The sequence below is a fragment of the Lepus europaeus genome, chromosome 9 (genome assembly GCF_033115175.1).
Source record: "Lepus europaeus isolate LE1 chromosome 9, mLepTim1.pri, whole genome shotgun sequence".
In the NCBI taxonomy this organism is placed as follows: Eukaryota; Metazoa; Chordata; class Mammalia; order Lagomorpha; family Leporidae; genus Lepus; species Lepus europaeus.
The window spans coordinates 120,020,299-120,041,263 of NC_084835.1; the positions used below are offsets into that span (position 1 = coordinate 120,020,299).

Consider the following 20,965-nt stretch of genomic DNA (forward strand, 5'->3'; position numbering starts at 1 on the left):
CTGGATCTATTGTCTCCCGATTTGGAGAAAAACAAATCATGGAGACTTTGGAGTTAGAAAGAGTGTGGTGCATCTGTAAGACAGGAGCACAAGGAAAATAGTTAATTTTGTTTTCTAAAAATCTGTTCATGTAGAAAAGCCATCTTAATGGAGTAACAAATGAGTCTACAATGTTAGAGTGTTACAGCTGCAGGAAAACCGAGTTCTACACAACCCTTTAACAAACAGAAGCCTGCGTGGGTGAAGAACCCTCCTAAGGTCACACCGCCCAACCTCAGTGCAAGGCCCTCAGTGTTCCACAAATGCTTACAGGTGAAATAACTTTCTATGGGATGCCTTTAAAATGCCTAGCTCTTTAGTTCTTATCACAGAAGGTACAGGTTCTCCTTAAGGTGTACAGAGAGTGTAAATACAGCAGTGTGATCCACACGAAAGGAATAGGAAGGGAGAAAGGCAAACATTTTCTGTGGTTCACATATTGGAGTTTATTTTAGAAAAGTTGCAAGTTATATTTTGTTTTTAATTTAGCCATTCTCCTTGTATTTACCATGATTATACAGCTTGCCTTCTACTCCTGACAGACAACGACAGACTTTGCTGTGCCCAACATACAGGAGGTACTCAATGAACAGGTAGTTAAATCACATGTGTGTGGTACTAGTTAAAGTATTAACTATGTTCTCATAATCAGAAGATGTTTCAGTCTCCCCACAGTTTGTCCCACTGCATAGAGGTACACCCTTCAGGCTTCATTCCTTTGAAACAAGAAAACTTTCAGTCCTGGTGGGTCATCATAAAGAAATCATAATGAAATAAAGTGCTCCTTTTTATGATTTGATCAATTTATGCTGCATATTGTTAAAATATTACCCTGTATCCTGTAAATTTCACAATTATTACATGTTAACAAAAAATGAAATTAATAAAAATAATAATACCAAAATGCAGGTTGCACTTGTTGGTGCCTACATTTCCTCATTGGGCAAAATTCCTCACCAGCCAGGTTTGGTTTATAGGGCCATTCTGCAATGAGAGCCTACCACAAACATCACCTGCAAGATTGAGACTCTTCCGGTCCAGCTCTCTGCTGTGGCCCAGGAAGGCAGTGGAGGATGGCCCAAGTGCTTGGGCCCTGCACCTGCATTGGAGACCAGGAGGGTTAATGCCCTGGCCTGAAGCGCCAGCATCCTATATGGGTGCTGGTTCTAGTCTTGGATTGGATGCTCCTCTTCCGATCCAGCTCTCCACTTAAAAAAAACAAAAACAAAAACAAAAACAAAACAAAGATTGAGACACCAAATCAGACTGGAGGTGGGCACTGAGAATGGAGGAAGAGGAGCCACATGGCAGACGGAAGTGGGAAAGCACAACTCGAAGGGGCTGAGCAGGGTTCTGCTCCAGTTTTACCTGGGCCTGGTCTGCCCTCTCTGCTCACAGGAAGACAGAGTATCTCTGCTTCCATCTTGGTCCAGCAGCATACAGTCAGCTAATGAAAGCAAACAGGCCAGCAGCACATCTCTGTGTGCCAGCGAAGCATTTCACATTGTGTCACATTTCAAGGATCACTCTCCAGTAATACAAGTAGAGAGGGGGCAAATATGATTTACAAAGATCTCTGAAAATTTTGGACACCTGGAGAAATTTTCCACGTTTTCATTATTCACTATTTCCCATTCCTAGTTGGACTGAATGAATCATTTTCCTATGGGAAGTGAACATTATACTTGACAAATATGAATTATTATCATAAGGTTTTGAAATTGATTCATAAGATATCAAGAAGAAACTTGAGTTTTTTTCCAGCAGCAAATTCTGAGGTAACAACTCCAAGTCACATAAAAAAATGAACATCCTCAAAATTGTGATTTTTTTTTTTTTTAGATTTAGCTATTAATTCAAATACAAGATTGTGGCTGATTTAAATTTAAAGTAGATTTGAGATTAAAGTAAGGTAAATATAAGATGATGGCTAATTTAAGTTTAAAGTAAATTTAAGTTAAAGTTAGGTAAATAAAAGATTGTGGATGATTTATGTTGAAAGTAAGGTAAATTGAAAGTACGGTAAATTTCTTGAGAACAGGGCTTGTCTCGAGGGATTTAACTAGAGTGACTGACACGTTCATAATCACCATAATATTGTAAAGAAAACAGTAGGTAGATTCTAGTTAGAGAAGATGAACGATGACACCACACAGTCAAGAAGTGAAGCCCGCTAGGCCAGCTAGTCTCACATACCGACTGTAGAATTTCATAGGGAAGAAGCCCTCCCTCACACCTATCAGCAGTACAGACCCAGGGAAGAACAGTTATTCAACTGTTGTCAGGTTTCTGTTGTCAGAAACCTGTTATCTGGTGAGAGATTGTAGGCCACAGGAGAGCGAGAGAATGGATGTGAGAGGAGGAGGCTGTGGCTCAGCTGGCACACAGACCAAGAGGAACTTGAGGGAAGGGAGCAGACAGTACTGGGGAGAGGGGGCAGGTAATCAAACAAAATACTTTAAACGTTTGACTTATAGTTGAGAACCTTTAGGAAAACGTTCACTGTGGGTCAATGATTTCTCTAGCATAAATATCTGTGTACCTGTGGAGGGGAGGCACAAAATGATTCTGTGAGCACTCTATAAACAGGCACAAGACAGGAGAGAAAGCCACAAAAGATGCTTTTTGTCAGACAGGTCAATCGTCTTTTACCTGATTTAACTGTTTTACAAACGTATCACGTGGTTGTTATACAAAACACTGGACAGATGAGATACAGGAGCTGAAAGGCTGTTTTAATTAACGTCTTAGCAGCGTTCTGAGCACAGGTGCACCCTGAGCTCACCCTCACTTCCCAGAGATGTGTTCTTTGAGCCACTACGCAAACCTAAAGTCAGCTTCAGCGTGGTAGCGCCTGCTACCAAGCTGTTCTCCTTACTCAGGTACTGTGTCCTGCGGCTTTTACGTCTGCCAACAACAACTAAGCCAAGGATTGCCGCTGGTTGACGTTCACTGTCAAGAGAGTGAGGCTGAGAAAAAGGAGGTTTCGTTCTTTGTGGAGTTAACGTGAAGGTAGAGCTGACCGACCTTCCTCTTCCACTCAGTAACTCAATTAAATAAAAGGTGTCAGGGAAGTTCATAAGAGGGAGGAGGGACATTTGCATCCTACCTCTAACTTTTCTGTAAGTTTAGCATTGTTTCAAAATTGATTTTTTTTAAGACATGTAGAGCAATGCTCCTGGGAAAAGTATTCAAAATGAAGAAAGTTGAAGTCAATTATTATTTCAGAATTTAAAATTGTTATTCACTATTTCCCATTCCTAGTTGGATTGAATGAATCATTTTCCTATGGGAAATGTACATTATACTTGACAAATACAAATTATTATCATAAGGTTTTGAAATTGATTCATAAGATATCAGTTATAAGCAGTGACATTATTAATATCAATGACTAATGATACTGCTGTGATGATGATGGAGGCAATAACAGTATAATTAAGACAGAAAAATCCAATGGAAAGTTTTGCTTAAATAATGGCATAGGGACAAATATATCCTTTGTAATAAAGATGTTAGAGTTCATGGAAAAAAGAAATGCTAGTACCACTGAAAAAAATCTAAAATCTCACCAGTAAAAGTACAAAGGATGAGAAAAATTAGTGTCTCTGAGATATTGAGCCTAAAGCAAACATATATTTACTTGTTGGCTGTGCAACAAAGTATCTGAAATATGCAGTTCTTGTGTTCAAACCTCAGTTTTAGTAGAGAGATGAACTTATGTATGTCATTGAAATATTTTAAGCTTTTAAAAAAATCACCAATAAGAATGGCAATAATATAACACCTCATAGGTAGACTATAAAAATGAGGTATGCAGGCAAAGTGCTTAGGAAAATGCCTGAAATGTAATAGGAATTCAGTAACTCATTATTTTTATTAAGATGGATTTCCTATAATGAGATTTTTACAATGCAGGAATCATTGACTAATTATACTATTATTGCATTGGAATTAATTTTGAATGACTGCATTTATCTTATCACATATTATTCTGTAGACAACTTTATGGAAAAACTTGGAATACAGTGTTTTGTCTAATAAATAAAACCAAATATTTTGATGGGAAATAATCTTCTACTTGGTAAAAATATGGGATATAAGTATTAGAATATTTCCAAAATATTTTTCCTTCATCATCCATCAAATTTTTAGTCAACAACAAGCACTATTTTATTGTAATATAGTTGCAATTGAAATTAGTATAAATCCTAACAGAATCAAGCAACATATAAATTAATAAATATTGTCTGAATGACACAGAAATAACTTATTGAATAGAAGAGATGGCTCTCTTCTCTTTTCTCCCTCCTTCTACTTTTTGAAGGCTGGACAAAGCATACTTCTTCAGATCTTACAGAATATCTGAAATTATCTTGGTAATAGAAGTGCTAGAACATTTTCAAAAGTGAGTAGAATAAATATGGCTGTCCTTAAAAGGATGCATGAGGAATCTACACAGGAAATGAAACCTAAGTAGTAAGCAATGTCTTAGTTAATAGCCAAGTCACTCAGTGGGCACTACAGCTCCTGATCCCCCTACCCACCTGCCCATGAAGCTCTTTTGGTTGTAACCAGTATCATGGAAGTACCCCTCTCCATAATTCAGGAGAAAGCCATAATTTGGGACAGAAGAAAATTCTTTTCTTACCTTAAAAAGTAAACTGCATTGTTAGAATCCACCCTTCTCCAAAGAAAAAACAGATTCCAATTAGTAATCTGACAAAGCTGTCTGTAGGGAAGAGGCCAAGACTGGATGGAATGTGAAATTCCAAAATGTACAGTTTTCTGTTCTGCTGTGCTTGGACAAGACAATGGCATTCTATTTTAGTATGTGGGTGTCATCATTAGTTGGAATTCTGTACCCCATTCTCTAATAAGCTCACTTCTTCAGCCAGTCTTGTGTCAGCTCTAAGCTGGTGCTAATGACAATACCTACAAAGATATTTCGGTATTACATCTCCTTTAACATCTATAAAAGTAAACATGACAACATGACATTCTCCTGCTCTCTCATTCTCCAACATAAGTTAGGACACAGGAGCTGGCATTATGGCATCGCTGGCATCCCATCTGGGCACCAGTCCCTGTCTCAGCTGCTCCACTCCAGATCCAGCTCCCTGCTAATGCGCCTGGGAAAAGCAGAAGAACATGGCTCAAGTGCCAGGGCCCCCAAACCCATGTTGGAGATGCAGATGAAGCTTCTGGCTCCTGGCTTCAGCCTAGCACAGCCCTGGCCATTGAGGTCATTTGGGGAGTGAACTAGCAGATGGAAGGTCTCTCTCTCTCTCTCCCTCTCCCTCTCCCTCTCCCTCTCCCTCTCCCTCTCCCTCTCCCTCTCCCTCTCTCTTCCTCTTTCTCTTTCTCTCTCTCTCTCTCTCTCTCTCTCTCTCTCTAACTCTGCCTTCCAAACAAAGAACAGTAAGCCTTAAAAAAGAGTCAGGACATAGCCGATCACCAAATCATGAAGGATACCAATCTCACTCATAACTACTTTTCTTTCACAACTTGCATCCTTAACCTGTCACTAATGTTCTTAATTACAGATTTGTTCTTTCACTGCATTGCCACAGACACTTCTCTGATACAGGTTTTTATGATTTCTTGCCTGCTTTATTTTAATGGTCTCATTTTTTTTTCTGTGCTTTTATTCTTTTACTCAAGTCACCATCCATATTCAGACCAATCACATACCTGCAATAAGGTTTAAATATGAGTACAAAATTTAAAATATTAGGGTACTTCCCACTTCTGAAATGTTTAAAATATTAATATAACTTATCAAGTGCTCAATTGTTTGAATTATGTTATAACTTTAGTCACATCTCAACTTCTCTCATTTCAAAGTTAGAAACCTACCTCCCAAATGGCCATTTAGACATGGACATATTACCGAATTTCCTATCAAGTATCTCATTGTACCTTTTTTGATTATTTAACTCCATTAATTCAATTATCCATTCATTGATTCAAGTATTCATTCAAATATGTTTCATCAAGCACTAGCTGTTGCTAAACACGGATGAAGCTCTGAAAATCTAAATGTACAAACCAGACTTCTTCCATTTAAGAAGCTTTGTGTCAAAGCAGGAAAACATGACTTTATTGTGCTACACTATACAAGGTTATGAACAAACTGTAAGGAGTGAGGCCCAGGGCACATCTGCCCAGCCTGAGGATGCACCAGGAGCTGTACCACCAAGGTATGGAGCTTGCCACATCCAATGAGGCACTCAGTTCTCCTCAAGGTGTTCATGACATCAGACACATGCTATGCCACTCACTGAGTTGGACACATCCATTTATTTCTTCAAACACACTGCAGGGTCCTCAAGGGAAGATACAGCATCTTCATATCCCAACATTTAGTATGGGGTATACACCAATTATAGGTCAAGAACCTTTTTTTGTTGAATGCCTCTGTGAAGTAATGGGTCAGAAGTCTAGATGCAATCTCATGTGATCACACGTGCAATAATTAATGACAGCAATTCAACTGTGTCATGTGGTAGCCACATCTGTAACAATGAGCTATGAGGAAGCCGAGGCTGCTTCCTGAAGCTGCACAGCAAGACAGTGCCCGAGCAAGAATCTGAGCACAGACAAGCTGACACCAAAGCCCCTAGCTAATTCTTATTCACAAACTCTACTATATAGTTATATAATATCTGCATGATAGATAGATTTGGTATTTTATAAACATATATTTGAGCTCCTACTTAACTGATTCATAAACTATAATAGTTACATTTGATCTACATCTAATAGATGTAGTTGGTAAATTATAAGTACATATATTTAAAATAATTATATATGGGGCTGGCATTGTGGCATACCGGGTAAAGCCGCCGCCTGCAGTGCTGGCATCCCATACGGGCACCAGTTCAAGTCCCAGCTGCTCCAGTACTGATCCAGCTCTCTGCTATGGCCTGGGGAAGTAGTAGAAGATGGCCCAAGTGCTTGGGCCCCTGCACCTCTGTGGTGCACCTGCGTTGTGGCCATCTGGGGAATGAACCAATGGATGGAAGATTTCTCTCTTTTTCTCTGACTCTGCCTCTCTGTAACTCTGCCTTTCAAATAAATAAATAAATCTTTAAAATAATTTTATATAAATATTGCATACATTATATGAAAGTATAAGATGCATGAGTGTGTATATACATGAAAAACTGACGAACTATACCAACAAACCACAATTATGATTTGAAATATTTTCAATTTCCTTGAAAAGGAAGTGAGCATCAGCCAGTGTATTTAAAACAATAATATTAAATAAATTAAATAAATTCTTTTTAGTTGAATATGTATTTTAACTTATGGCATCAAATGATTTCCCTGATGAGAAAATATATGTTACTGCGAAAGTAACTCAAGTCCAATGATGAACTGATCTAGAACCTGAGCACTTTCTAGGCATAAGAGTATATCTCATCTATAAATAATGAAGATGACACACCCAATTACATTTCTATAAGCATTTTATCCTAGGTTAGTAGGGAGTCGGGCTGTATGCCATGCCACTTTGTAATCTAGAATGGATTATCTCAATTGTTGTTAGAATAAAAGGTGATTTCAAATCGAAGCCAGTGAAATGCCCAGCACAATGAATATAAATGCCAGCACCAGCATTCCAACAGGAAACTAAATATCCTATTTACTCACATAATTACTACACTTCTGCTATACTGAATGCTCACAAATGGTTCTGATGTGAACAGTATCTGAATTTATTTTCTATAAAACATGGGGAACATTCCAAAAAAAAAAAAAAAGAGGCTGACAGCATCAAGAGGTGTGGTGCAAATTCAGAGGCCAGAGTTGACGACAGAGAAGACTGTGGGGGTGCACTGTGAGGAGTCATGCAGACTAGGTGTGCAGCCTCTGCCGCGCTAAGTGGAAGGATAACAAGAATCCCCGAGAACAAAGAATGAAATAAGCAGAATGGATGTGAGTTCAAAGCTATAAAACAGCTATAAACAGAAGAGAAGCATGGTTGTTTTACGGTTTAAATGATGTTCTTTTCGATCAAAACTGAGATGCAAACATTATCCGGAGGTGATTATTGAAAGAAAGCGATGGGAACACGCAAAAACGCTAGAAATAATTTTCCCAAGAGTTAACCAATTATTTACAACAGCAGATTTCTGTAAGCCTGATTCATTTTTATGCCCAGGGAAACTCTATTTCAGATGTTACCTATCATTGCCATGGCAACCCTCCACTGTGCTTTCCTACATAATCACCACAGCCACTGAACATGGCACAAATTCCATTTTGTTTACGCACCAAGTCTGCCAAAGGATCGGCCATTCCTTTCAGACTGCACCAGAGAACACCTTGTAGATTCGGGAATGTGTTAAGGTAGTACTGATTCCTTTATCAGACTTGTTAAACTGCATTTCTCTCTGAATCTTTTACAGAAACTCCTTGGGGCTTTGAAGTGCAAATTCCTGAAGAAAACTTCCCAGGGAATAGAACAGGCTTCTGATTTTGGGTATGATCAATAGAGAACAGAACAGAAGTGACATATTTATGACTAATATGTCCCCTTGCTTTAAAAAAGTCAACTGCAGTTCTTTTGTGGGCACAGGCCCGGCTGATTGTGCATAGCCACACTATAGTATAATCACACTAATTGCTGGGGTAGTCTCATTGACATGAGGTGTCTGCAAGTAGGTGGAAAAGGAAAATGCCATGAAGACACACTGGAGCAGAATGTCAAGCACGTCAGCACAGCTGTGGCATGGTGGGAAGCCAGCCAAGTGAACAAGCAGCCCAGACAGCACAGCTCTTTTGAGGCAAAGGCATCGGGCAGGCCGTGAAGATGCAGAGGCTTCAGGACTTCCAGGTTCTACCAACAGCGATCGTTGCCACAAACAAAAATACCAACACCCCATGCACATCCTTGGAAAGCATCTCTGGTTATTTTGTTGAGATTTAGTCATATGTATGCATAAAGATGGCATTCATATAAAATCAACTGACATAAAAAGACACATATCCACATACATAGAGATGATGAATCTGTGTGTAAGAAAATCCAGCCAAGAGGCCTGTGTACCCGGTGTTTGAAGCAATCTTATTTTCAAAGTTTGGGCTGGTAGATCTAAATTATTATGCTCTTCATCCCCCTGGTGAATTCTTACATCATTTACTTTCCAAAATAACACCTATTTTAGAAATGTATTTGCATGCTATATTAGTTTTCTTTGGTTCCTATAACAAATTTCCGGAAATGTCAAGGCTTTAAACAATACAAAGATATTTTTCCAGTGCTGGAGGTTGGGGGTCTGCAGAGTCTCCTTGGATTAAGATCCAGGTATTAGCAGGGCTGTGTGACTTTCTGGAGGTTAAAGGGAGAACCTTTCCCTTGTGTTGTCTGGCTTCAACAATACACCAATACTCCTTGACTCCTGGAGCCTTGTAGCTTAGCAATGGCCACCTGAGTCTTTTTCACATTGTGTGATTCTGGCAGTGGGCTATCTGCCTCCCTCTTACACTGAGGGACCCTTGTGATTGCATAGGCCCCACTCACAAAACCCAGGATGCTCTCCTCTTTGTAAAATGTACTGATTCATTTTTATATATTTGAAAGGGAGCGTGGCAGGGGTTAGAATCTCCCCTCTTCCGGTTCATGCCTCAAATGCCTGCACTAGGCAGTTCAGCCAGGCTGAAGCCAGGAACTCCATCTGGTTCTCCCACAAGGATGGCAGGGACTCAAGCACATGCGCTAACATCTGCTGCTTCCCAGGTGCATCAGCAGGAAGCAGAGATAGGAAGGTGTAGGCAGGACTTGATCCAAGCACTCCAACATGGGATGTGGGCATCTCAAGCAGCAGTTTAACTCACTGTGCTGCAACGTCTCCACCTCCCTGTTTTAAAGTCACCTGAATGCAACCTTAATTCCATCCACAACAACCTTACTTTCCCCTTGCCATGTTACATAACACCTTCACAGCTTCCAGACATTAGGATGTAGACATCATTGCAGTTATTATTCTTACCACAGCCCAATCTCTGGCTGCAAAGATTCATACACATGCCCCATGAAAAATACATTTGCCTCATCCCAAGGTTCCTGAAGTATCAACTCAAAGTCCAAATTCTGTCAGCTCTACAGTTCTACATCTCAGCATTTAAATCACCTAAGTTAGACCTAGGGGAGGCTCCATGTAGCATGTACTCCGAGGTACAATTTCTCTCCCTCTATGAAACTATAAAATTCAAGAAAAATGTTACCTTCTCCAAAACACTGGTGGGTTAGGCTGAGGATCACACTTAAAGACATTCCTGTAAGAAGGTAAAAAAGTGGAAAGGAAAATTGAATTTAAAAATTTAACTGAAAAAAAAAAAAAAAAAAAGCTTAGGGCCGGCGTCGTGGCTTAACAGGCTAATCCTCCGCCTTGCGGCGCCTGCACACCAGGTTCTAGTCCCGGTTGGGGCGCCGAACTCTATCCCGGTTGCCCCTCTTCCAGGCCAGCTCTCTGCTATGGCCCGGGAAGGCAGTGGAGCATGGCCCAAGTCTTTGGGCCCTGCACCCGCATTGGAGACAAGGAGAAGCACCTGGCTCCTGGCTTCGGATCAGCGAGATGTGCTGTCCGCAGCGGCCATTGGAGGGTGAACCAATGGCAAAAAGGAAGACCTTCCTCTCTGTCTCTCTCTCTCACTATCTACTCTGCCTGTCAAAAAAAAAAAAAAAAATTAACTGAAAAAATTCCACTTGGCTTCAAGGTCTAGGAATTATCATGTGTTTTTCAGTTCTACCTTGCAAGCTGAATGCTCCACTCTCTGGACCAGGGATTGTGTTTTCAGAATCAGTGTTCTGTGCTCATGAAAGGCAGCATATGGTGGGAGTTGAGTAGCTAAGCCTGCATGGCCACTGCCTGTAGATACTGAGGGAAGGAGTCAGACCAATTCCTTTCATTCTGTCCTGCCTTTCTCCTATAGCTCAAGATGACAATGTTTCCGCTGAAGTAACATCCTCATGCACCATGTGTATCTCTTGTGTATGTCATGACACTCACTCCAACAGCCAAGAGTTCCCATTACAGCCTCCTAGATAACTCCGCCCTTCTCTTTGGCTTCAGATAAGACCACTAAAGAGATTTATGTGTGAGCCATGCACTAACCCACTGACAGAACCTTTTGTGAGACTGATGCTGTTATCTTTTGACCTTTTTGGAAGATTAGCAGATGGTTGTCAGACGTAGCTTGTCCTTTAGGCTATATCTTCTCAATTCTACCTAAAGAGTCCCTAACATTTGGTCAGTGGACTTAAAGTTCAATATCTAAGTTCATTTCTCAAAAGTTCTGCTTTCTACATAACTCAAGTGAACAATTTTTCTAAGATTTCAGGCATAATATAACAAGGATTCCCTTTCTTTAAGTTTTCAGATATGTGTTCTTCATGTTGCAAAACCCTAATCGTCCACAACTTTAACCTGCCAACTCCTACCAAGAGCCTACTTATGGTGATTCAGGTATAAACTTTAAGGCGTGTGTATTTTCTCTATCATGATCCTCTCTTGTTTTTCAGAACTCTTCCAGGTTTTGTCCACTTCCCAATCTCAAAACCATTTCCACATTTTAAAAATATTTTTTAGCTCACACATAAACCTGCATGTAAAATGAGGAACTGTGTGAAGTCTTGATACGAGTACACATTTTGTAATGTCCAGCCATGATAAACACATCTCCTCAAACATTTATCATTTCTTTATGGTGAATACATTCAATTTTTAAAAGATTTTTTGTAGCAGTACTCTACTTTTAGGGACTAAAAGCAGCTTAATTTCTCATTGCTGCTGTAACAAATCTCCACACACATAGTGGCTTTAAGCAGAACAAATTTATACTTTCATAGTTCTGCATGTCAGAAGACTAAACTGAGCCTCACTGGTTTACAGTCAGGATGTGTTTCCTTCTGGAGGTTCAAAGGGAGGATCTATTCTTCACTATTTCTGGATTCTAGAAACTGCCCACATTCTAGAAATTGCCCCTTTCTCCAGCTTTCAAGCCAGCAACAGCAGCTGTTGTCTCAAGACCCTGACACTTTTGCCTCCTTCTTCCACACTGAAGGACCCTTGTACCTACAGTGGGCTCGCCTAGAAAATCCAGGATAATCTGCCTGTATTAAAGTGAACTGTTGAACAGCCTTACTAGAATCTGTTACCTAAATCTCTCTCTTCCATGCAATCCAACAAATGTAAAGGTGCCAAGAATTAGGACATAAAAGTCTAAGTCTATGTAGGAGTTATCCATCTACCACATGGTTTATGGCTGCTCTTCCAGGAGACCATGAACCCACTGTATGGGAGCTAGGATCTTCTACACACTTGTCCTTCTGTGGTGTGAGCAGAGTGGATCATTTAACATCTGTTGAAGAAATTTAAACAGTAAATACTGAGTCTAGTGGGACTCAAATTCATCTATAAAGTACATACACTTTATGGATAGTAACATGAGGCAAATATGATAGCTATAATGGTGTACAAATTTTAATGTAGAAAACATTTTTGGTCAAGACAAGTAACAGGGGCCAGCACTGTGGCGTAGCGGGTTAAACTGCTGCCTGCGGTGCCAGCATCCATATGGGTGCCGGTTCATGTCCTGGCTGCTCCACTTCCAATCCAGATATATGCTATGGCCTGGGACAGCAATGGAAGATGGCCCAAGTTCTTGGGTCCCTGAACCCACATGTGAGACCCGGAAGAAGCTCCTGGCTCCTGGCTTCTGATCAGCACAGCTCCAGCCATTGCAGCCAATTTGGAGTGAACCAGCAGATGGAAAACCTTTCTCTCCCCCTCACTCTGCCTCTCCTTCTCTCTCTGTGTAACTCTGACTTTCAAATAATAATTTTTTTTTTAAAAAAAGACAAATAACACTGTGAGTTGTGTTCCTGATAATTACTTGATTTAGTTTCTACACAACTACAATAATTATCCTGAAATTGTTACAAAAGTAAATGTCTGAAATAATGAAAAATCTTAATATAATATTGACTTGGGCAAAATATGTAGGATGTCCATAATTTGAAAAGCATATTCTTTGAAAATGCAATGATAGATCAGATGTCCATCAGAGGTTTCTAGCAGAAACAGACCCTACCAGGAACTATTCTGGTAACTAGAGGCATGCAGAAACACAAGAACTCAAACCGAGACAGAGTATGTGCACTATTTCCTTGTTTTGTTTTTGTCGAGTTTATTATGCTTATCTCTTACACACAATTTATGTTAAGGGTGGATGCTAGGATGAGGGGATCTGATGACTGATTGGAGCTTGCCCTTCACTAATCCACAACAGGATCTGCTGCAGGGGATCTGACTGTGCACAGGATAAGCCCAGCTCTCTTCCTGAATCGAGGGTCCCTAACCTGCACAGTTGGTACAACAGCCTTGGACAGAGGAGTGGTGGGTACAGTCACCAGATGCAACCGGCATCACAAGAGGATGCCAAAGGAATAGGTGTCAGGCAGAAGGAATCACTGCGTTAGGTCTAAGAGGAAGTTATACAAGTTTTCCCCTTCAGCATCTAACAAGTGAGCCACAAGTTTCCACCAAGGAGAGGAATATATACATGAAAGACAAGGCAAGTAATATCAGATAGTTCAAAAGAATAGATGGCTCATGCACTTAAGGCTCAGATGGGTTGAGAAGATACTCTATCTTATAATAAAGGTAGAGGAAGGAGAGAAAAACCATAGTTCCTTGGTCACTGATAACTGAAAGACATTTCAGACAACACCGAGGAGAATTTTCCATTCATGCACCAGTTAACAGTAAAATATGGGTGATACAATAGTATCCCTTAATTAAATTTCTTAATATAACTACTGCAAGAAGTATTTGCAATATGTGATATGACTACAGTTATAATCTCAGTCCTCTGTAGCAGGTGGAGCAGCCCAATGGGTCTATTTCCGATAACCAAGCAGCTGGAAGCAACAGCACTGAGCCCTCAAACCCAGGAAACCTATTTTCTCCAGACCTCTAGCTTGTTTTATCTCTAAAATGAAAAGGCTGAGTGAGATGAACTCTAAAGTCTCCTTCCAACGTGAAGAAAATACACATCTACAATGGAATTACATTGGCGTGCCCTGAGTGGTTCAACCATGGATGTGCCACATTCACAACAGGCACTCCAGCAATTGGCCACTAAATAAACACATCTAAACCCGTTTCTCTGCCTCTCCAGGAAGTAAGATGAGGAAGGTATTCTTTTTGTACAGGAAACTTCTTAAAAATCTTCCCTCTCCTTTGCGACTGCTTTCAATATTCTCTGCACAGATGGGAGCTAATCCTGGAAATTTTCTCTCCCACTCTCAACTTCTCTCCTGAACACCCACCTAAACCAAACAGCATTTTTGTCTCTACTCCTCAGTCCTCCGCATGTCCCTCTTATTGCACAGATCAGATCAACCACGTCTAGGACTGATAGAATCAGAGTAAGGGATAAGGGAAATCATTCTCACCTGGGTATCTTTAGTAACCATATATGTTGATAATTTTGTTACTTCTCTGTCTCAAGTTTTTAATTTCTTTCTTCAAAATCATGCCTCAAGAGGAAAGGTGATTTTGATCCTTATCTTTTCCCTTTGACAATCTTTGTTGGGACTACAGTAAGAATATTCTGAGTCCATTGTGTAAATACAATAGATAAGAAAGACAGCACATATTGACCTACAGGTAATTAAACCATTTAATTTTACACGAAGAACAAGAAATGACAATCCTTCATTTACCTTAATAAAACCTTCTTGTTTTCATATTTTGTTGCAAAATTCAAATTGATTTTTAGCCATTAAAAAACAACAGAGAGAAAGATTCCTTTCTATTTCTTGGCAGAACACAAATCAACTTTAAATCATCTACTTAAGAAAATATAGGAACTTCAAAAATAGTTAATACCTAAACATGCACTTGCTTTTCTGATAAAATGAGGAAAAACATGGGATGGTGCTAAATAATTATAGCAACATTAAAGCCATGAGAACATTTTGCTTAACTAATATGTTTCATTTGCTATGCACAGATGTGTTTTAAACACTCATTTAAATCACTGCACTGTGGTAGATTCTTTTCAATGCCTTTGAAGTCAATCAGCATGGAGTTTGGGGAGAGTGGCCAGAACTCAGTGGAAAAATGCTGCATAAGCACCAAGTATCATAACAATTTCAATATATTTAACTACTCCACTCTCTTCTATCCGAATACCTAACACAACTTCACCTGTTTGGTACCTTGAGGTGTTTTGTTTTGTTTTGTTTTGTTTTTTTATTCTCTCCGGTAAGATGCAGCTAACTTAGTTTTTTAAAACTAGTGCAGAGAACAATATCATCAAAAATGACAGATGCCATTTATTTCCCATTTGGTGTCTGAAATAGTCACACCTCTCTCCATTAGGAAGTGAAGTACAAGGCTAACAAATGACATCTGTTACCAGAGAGAGTGGAAAGGTCACTTCTCCAGGATTGGGGCATTCCGGGCTGTTCTTCTCCCAGAGCTGACAATGTCCCTGGGTCCCCACACTGCCCAGGGTTCCACAGACACTGTTATGCCATTTTCCTGAGTTTATACCATTTAATGCTAAAGGAAATTGAAGAAAGATGGCTACTGTTATTCTTTATTGAAAAGACATTTTTAGTATGAGTAAAAAAAAAAGTGGCATATGAAGAAATGGTATCCCTTCTCCAAACATTCATCTAAAATTATCATTGTTTTTTATTTTGTTGACCTTAAATTACTAATTTACACAAATGATGTCAAAACTACAGCATTATTTTCAAAAATTAACTCATTAATTACAAAAGCTGAGTCAATTTATACTCTCTCCATCTTTGCCCCTAAAATCCTCCTCATTCCTCCCCTCCTTGCCCTAAGGAAACATTGCTGTGAGCTTGGTGTATATTATCCCAGTATTTTCAAACACTTATATCACAAAGTATATCCTGGTCACTCATTTTTTCTAACAAATTTTGCTCAAATATTTTTAAAGAACAAGTTGTTTGTAAGGGGGGAAACAAATCGATTACCATGAGCATTTTACGTATTTTGTGTATTTTCTTGTTAAATAGAATATGGATGATTAAATTACTCATCTTTAAACTTTTAACGTCTTCAGTGATGCTTCACTAATTTATCTTTTCAGAACTGAGCGAGTACTGCTGAGGTAGACTCAAAATAGAGCAAGAGGGTGTCACCCATGAGCCACCCACAAGGGTTCTGGGCTGCACCCTTCTTTAAACCACACCTCTGTGCCTTGCAGACCTCAAGGTTGGAACCAGCTGATTCCTTCTTCAATCTCAACCCTCCTTATGCATGCCAGATGATAATCCTAGGTGATTCATCACTGTACCATGGACTCGGGTAATGACACAGTTTCCAAAAATAATCATCGGTGAACTACAAAGTGAAGAATCATAGAATGTGTCAGGAGAAACAGAAAAGTCTGCTTTAAGACTGTTTCTGTGGAATCTTCTTTATTTCTGCCTTCCTATCCCTCACCCACATATGACCCTCAGATCACTAGTCCCCATATGTCACTGGGACGGCATGAGTATAGCCACGAGGAAGAGTAGGAGCCAATGATTAGAATGCTAGTTCATCAAAAGTTGAGTTGAAAGAAAGTGGGAGCCTCAAAGAAATAGAAACAATTCTGGAGATAAGAGCTGACACATATAACGCACTGGTCAGGCAAGAAGGAAGCAGGAGACTGGAAAGGGTTGCTAACCAGTGGTGCTTGGTTGGTTAGACATGAATAACCACTAGAAATAAGGATCCAGGTGGTGGCGATGAATTACAAAGCTCCTCTGCTCAAGGATTTGATGCATGCACATTACAAGCTTGACTATTTGGATACCACACTCACTGTGCAATCTTCTAATTATAATCCAAAATTTTCCAGGTATGGAACATTTGGGCTTTGTAATTCCAAGAATACTTACTGAAAATGTATACATGTGTATGTATATATGTATGTATGCATAAGTGTATATATATACACACACACGTGGTATACACATATGCACATGAGTTGTGTGAATATATCTGAAGGGTCTTCAGAAAGCTCCTTGGAGGACCCTATCCATGTACATTCCCTTGGGTAAGCTTGGCAGGTGTGACACATCCCCAAGAGGGGAGGACAACCTCACTGTACTGACATCAACTTTCTGAGACTGTAACATGAAGATCCTGATTCCAAACTGTGGTAAATTCTTAAAAATAATAGCCACCTGCCCTTCCTGCCACTGCTTCTGCCTTGACATATTTTGTGACTGCCAACAGAAATAACCACAACCTCAGCTCAAAGTCTGGGCCCAGTTATACTACTCTAACAAGAAAATGTGACCCAGTACAGAAATTAGTTTAGTACTCATCTCCCACAATAAAGTAAATAGGAGTTGTGCTAATAAAATCTGAGACATCTGTTGTTCTCCCAGCCTCCTTTGCTTATAAAGAACACATGATCAAATTAATAAAAAAGATAATAGCTACCACTAGTTGGGATCTTATAGTACTCAACTTCACAAATGCATTGATTGACTTGTCCTTCAAACAATTGTGTGAGGTTACCCATACTGTTCCTTATTTTACAGTTTAAAGAACTAAGGGAGACAACTGTAAGGACCATGTACAAAGTTTACAGCACACCACACAAGCAGACACCAGATCTGGCTCCACATTCGGTACCCACAGCTGCACCGGAATCCAGCTGTCTGGGGTAGGCTAGAGGGCAGGACTTCATCTCCATCAAGGATCACTTGGGTGCCCTGGTGATCAGCACTGCTTTATAACTTGAATCATTAGGTTGACTTAAGGAATTTCTCCAGGTCACTGCTTGGCTTTTACTACCTAATCAACATTAAGCCAAAATGACAACTAAAGCCTGCCGGCTCCAGAATCCGGAAATTCTATCTAAATGATCACGAATCACTGTACACATTCAATACCTGACCGTCTCCCTGAGCACTGCTTCTCTGCAGAGCAAGCTCAGACTGCTGTGTTGCTCAGACTACGGCCCAGAAGCTCTGGATGTCCTGCAAGGCTCCTGTCTGTGCTCCTGCTCCCCCTTCCTGTGCCACGTGTAGGTCCCCTTCAGGTACGGAGGCTTATCTGAGTGACAACAGAAGCCCCTAGCCATCCTTAGCTCATCCTAATTTCCTCAAGTGCTGTTCTGATTCCGTTCTTCCTGGCAATAGTCTTTTTCAGTTGACAAATAAGAAGGCTCTAAAGAAACAAGGAGTGAAGAACACTTCCCAGGGATCAGAACACTGTTCAAAACCCGGACAGTGAATGATGGCCACAACTTTTCTTACCTCAAGGAGAACTAGGAAATGGGTAGGGTTATGTTGATTAAGTATGTGAGTTGATATGACATTCTTTATGGAACCACAGTTTTAAATCCTAGACATTATTTCCAATGTCACCAAACCAGAATGGAATATAACATGAAAGCCTGGAGCATGCCACGAGTCACCATCTTTCAGACCAGCTTATGTACACACTGACCAGTCAAGAAAAACTGAACACATTTCCATTTACAAATATCATTAGCAATCAGACAAAGGAAGTAATATAAATAACCATACCTTTTTGGAACACATCAATTAGTTTAATCTTGCATATGAAATACCCATGACTTCTGTGAGGTATCCAATATTGCAAAGCACAGTTAAAACTACAATTTCTCAATGATATGAAAATGTCTCTCACACTTAAGGTCAGAACATATGTTACAGCTGATTCCTGATGCAACACATACCATAATGTCCTAATCAAAGTCATCATTAATAGTATATTAACTGTAAACTTTTAGTCCTGTGATTATCACAGCCAAGTTTTTAACAGAATAGATACTTCAACAAATTTTATATATACTCCAAATTCTCTTATTGCCTGTTACATCCTACATAAAATAGGTGAAATTTTTTAAAAAACTACAGGTAATATACTTTATACAATTTAAATCATTTTTCCATTTAAAAACTATCAATCTCAAATTGATGAGTATGCTGTTCTTGCAATTTAAAATGTGATAACCAATTTTATTGTAATACATGATAACCCTTCATAAAGTGAGATAGTCACCCTCACAAATTCTTTTTTAATATTAGCAGGTTAAAAGGAAAAGCGACATAGATTACATAATTTTATGATTGCACAAAGCATCTGCCAGACCTGCAATGAATATTTGGCTGCCAGAGGTCTCAATTTTCCTTTCATCAAAACTCTTAGGAATTTGCATTCCAAAAAAGAGAGATTAGACTGCTTTAAATAGGATCTATTTGCTTTAAAAATGATAATTTTTGAACAAATGAACTTTTTATTCAAGTTCTGCATAGACTGTTTGATGGATGCATTTTACTGAGATCTCATGTAGAATTAATTTTCTTCTTATAGACTCTCTTAAATTACACATTTCAGCATAATAGAGGTCCATTTAATTAATTTTATTAATGGTGATCATTTAGATTTCCTGAGTCACCATGCTTTCCCTCTAGTGTAAGAGAAGTTTTAAGGAAAATTTCTTTTCCTTTCAGAATTGATGAAGTGAAAATACAAAACACTGTAGGTTTGGTTTTAAATAGAACTGAACAAAATCTTTGAAAAGTTATAATGTTGTCTTACAAAAGATTTTGTGCCATACAGGTAGAAAATTAAAGAGCTAAAAAGATGTAGATTGAAAAAACAAAGCCTCTACTTACCAGGTGTGAAATTGTATCGAGCTGAAAATCCCATAGATTCCAGCTCGCCATCAGCAAAAAATTTAATCCATAAAAATCTTCCACTGGATTTTATGACAGGTGGATTTTGTTGTCCACAGAAACGTCCAATTATTGGAGAAAAGCCAAAGGGTCCATCTCGAACTTCAATATGATCAAATTTGCACTCCCAAGATGGTTCGATAGAGTACTTCTCATCAAAGTAAAGTTCAATGCACTGTCTCGGAGCAGCTGCCGGAAGAAAGATTGCATTTAGGAGGCCCTTTCTTAAATATTTAGGTTGATTTTTTCTGATTCTATTTCAGTTTTTGCCTGTACACATTCTATCAAACTTTACAGATAAAATACATTATTCTTAGTATTCCAAAGGATAGTATTTTCATAAAAATGTCTAAAGGGTAGTCTTTAAAACTGAAAATATTGCACAGAATATTATCTGGATATAACTTATTTTCATGCTTAATACAAACTAACATATCACAGCATTTTTGTGAAAGGTTGCTAATGCAGGTTTAGAAGTAGAGGGTAATTGTTGTCTTTTCCAATATTTTCTTGAGCACTCAGGTTTAAGGCCAGAAATCCTTGAAAACTGTTCAGCATAGTTATACAACCATTCAAGTAGTCCTAGTGGAATGTTTTGATTAGACCCGAGTGCTTATACAAGGTATTAAGAGTAATTTTTCAAGAACACAAAACACCTCACTCTCCAGTTTAAACTCTTCAGAGGCTCTCCGTCAGCTTCAGACAATGATCAATGCCCTTGACACACAGCATCTTTAAGAATATTCTGTTTCCAGAATATTCTCTTCACCTCATGTCACACCAAAGAATCCCATTTTCTAAGACATTGCGTTCATTCAAGGTTTTATGCGTTCTCCTACTTTCTTGAATAGCTGCATATATACAATTTAACTCCTCTATATCCAGGAGAAGCTCAAAGTAACCCTCCTACCTAATATGCCCATGAAAGACAAAATCCTATCTTATTCTCCTTCTCCATAAATGTCCTGTCAGCTCTCCAACAAGGCTGGAAACCACCCTGCGAATGCATTATTACACGATTTTCTACCTTCACTTGTCCTGTACCAAACGGTCCCAGAGTTCTGGCATTCCCGACTTACACACATCCAAGACACAGCAGAGGTCATCCTATCTGTTGAACTATCAGCTCATATTTGTCCAGGTTAATGAGCAGCAGCACCC

The 20,965-nt window shown here is 39.3% G+C and overlaps 1 protein-coding gene across 4 annotated transcripts in view; it reads right to left on the reverse strand.

The window, feature by feature from the left end:
* The window catches only part of NETO1 (neuropilin and tolloid like 1), a 123,773-nt gene that overhangs the window by 94,477 nt on the left and 8,331 nt on the right, over positions 1-20,965 (reverse strand). For all 4 annotated transcript variants that reach the window (XM_062201797.1, XM_062201800.1, XM_062201801.1 and 1 more), the window contains exon 4: positions 19,745-19,993. In XM_062201797.1, the coding sequence (XP_062057781.1) occupies positions 19,745-19,993 (249 nt within the window). The remainder of the gene's footprint in view (positions 1-19,744; positions 19,994-20,965) is intronic.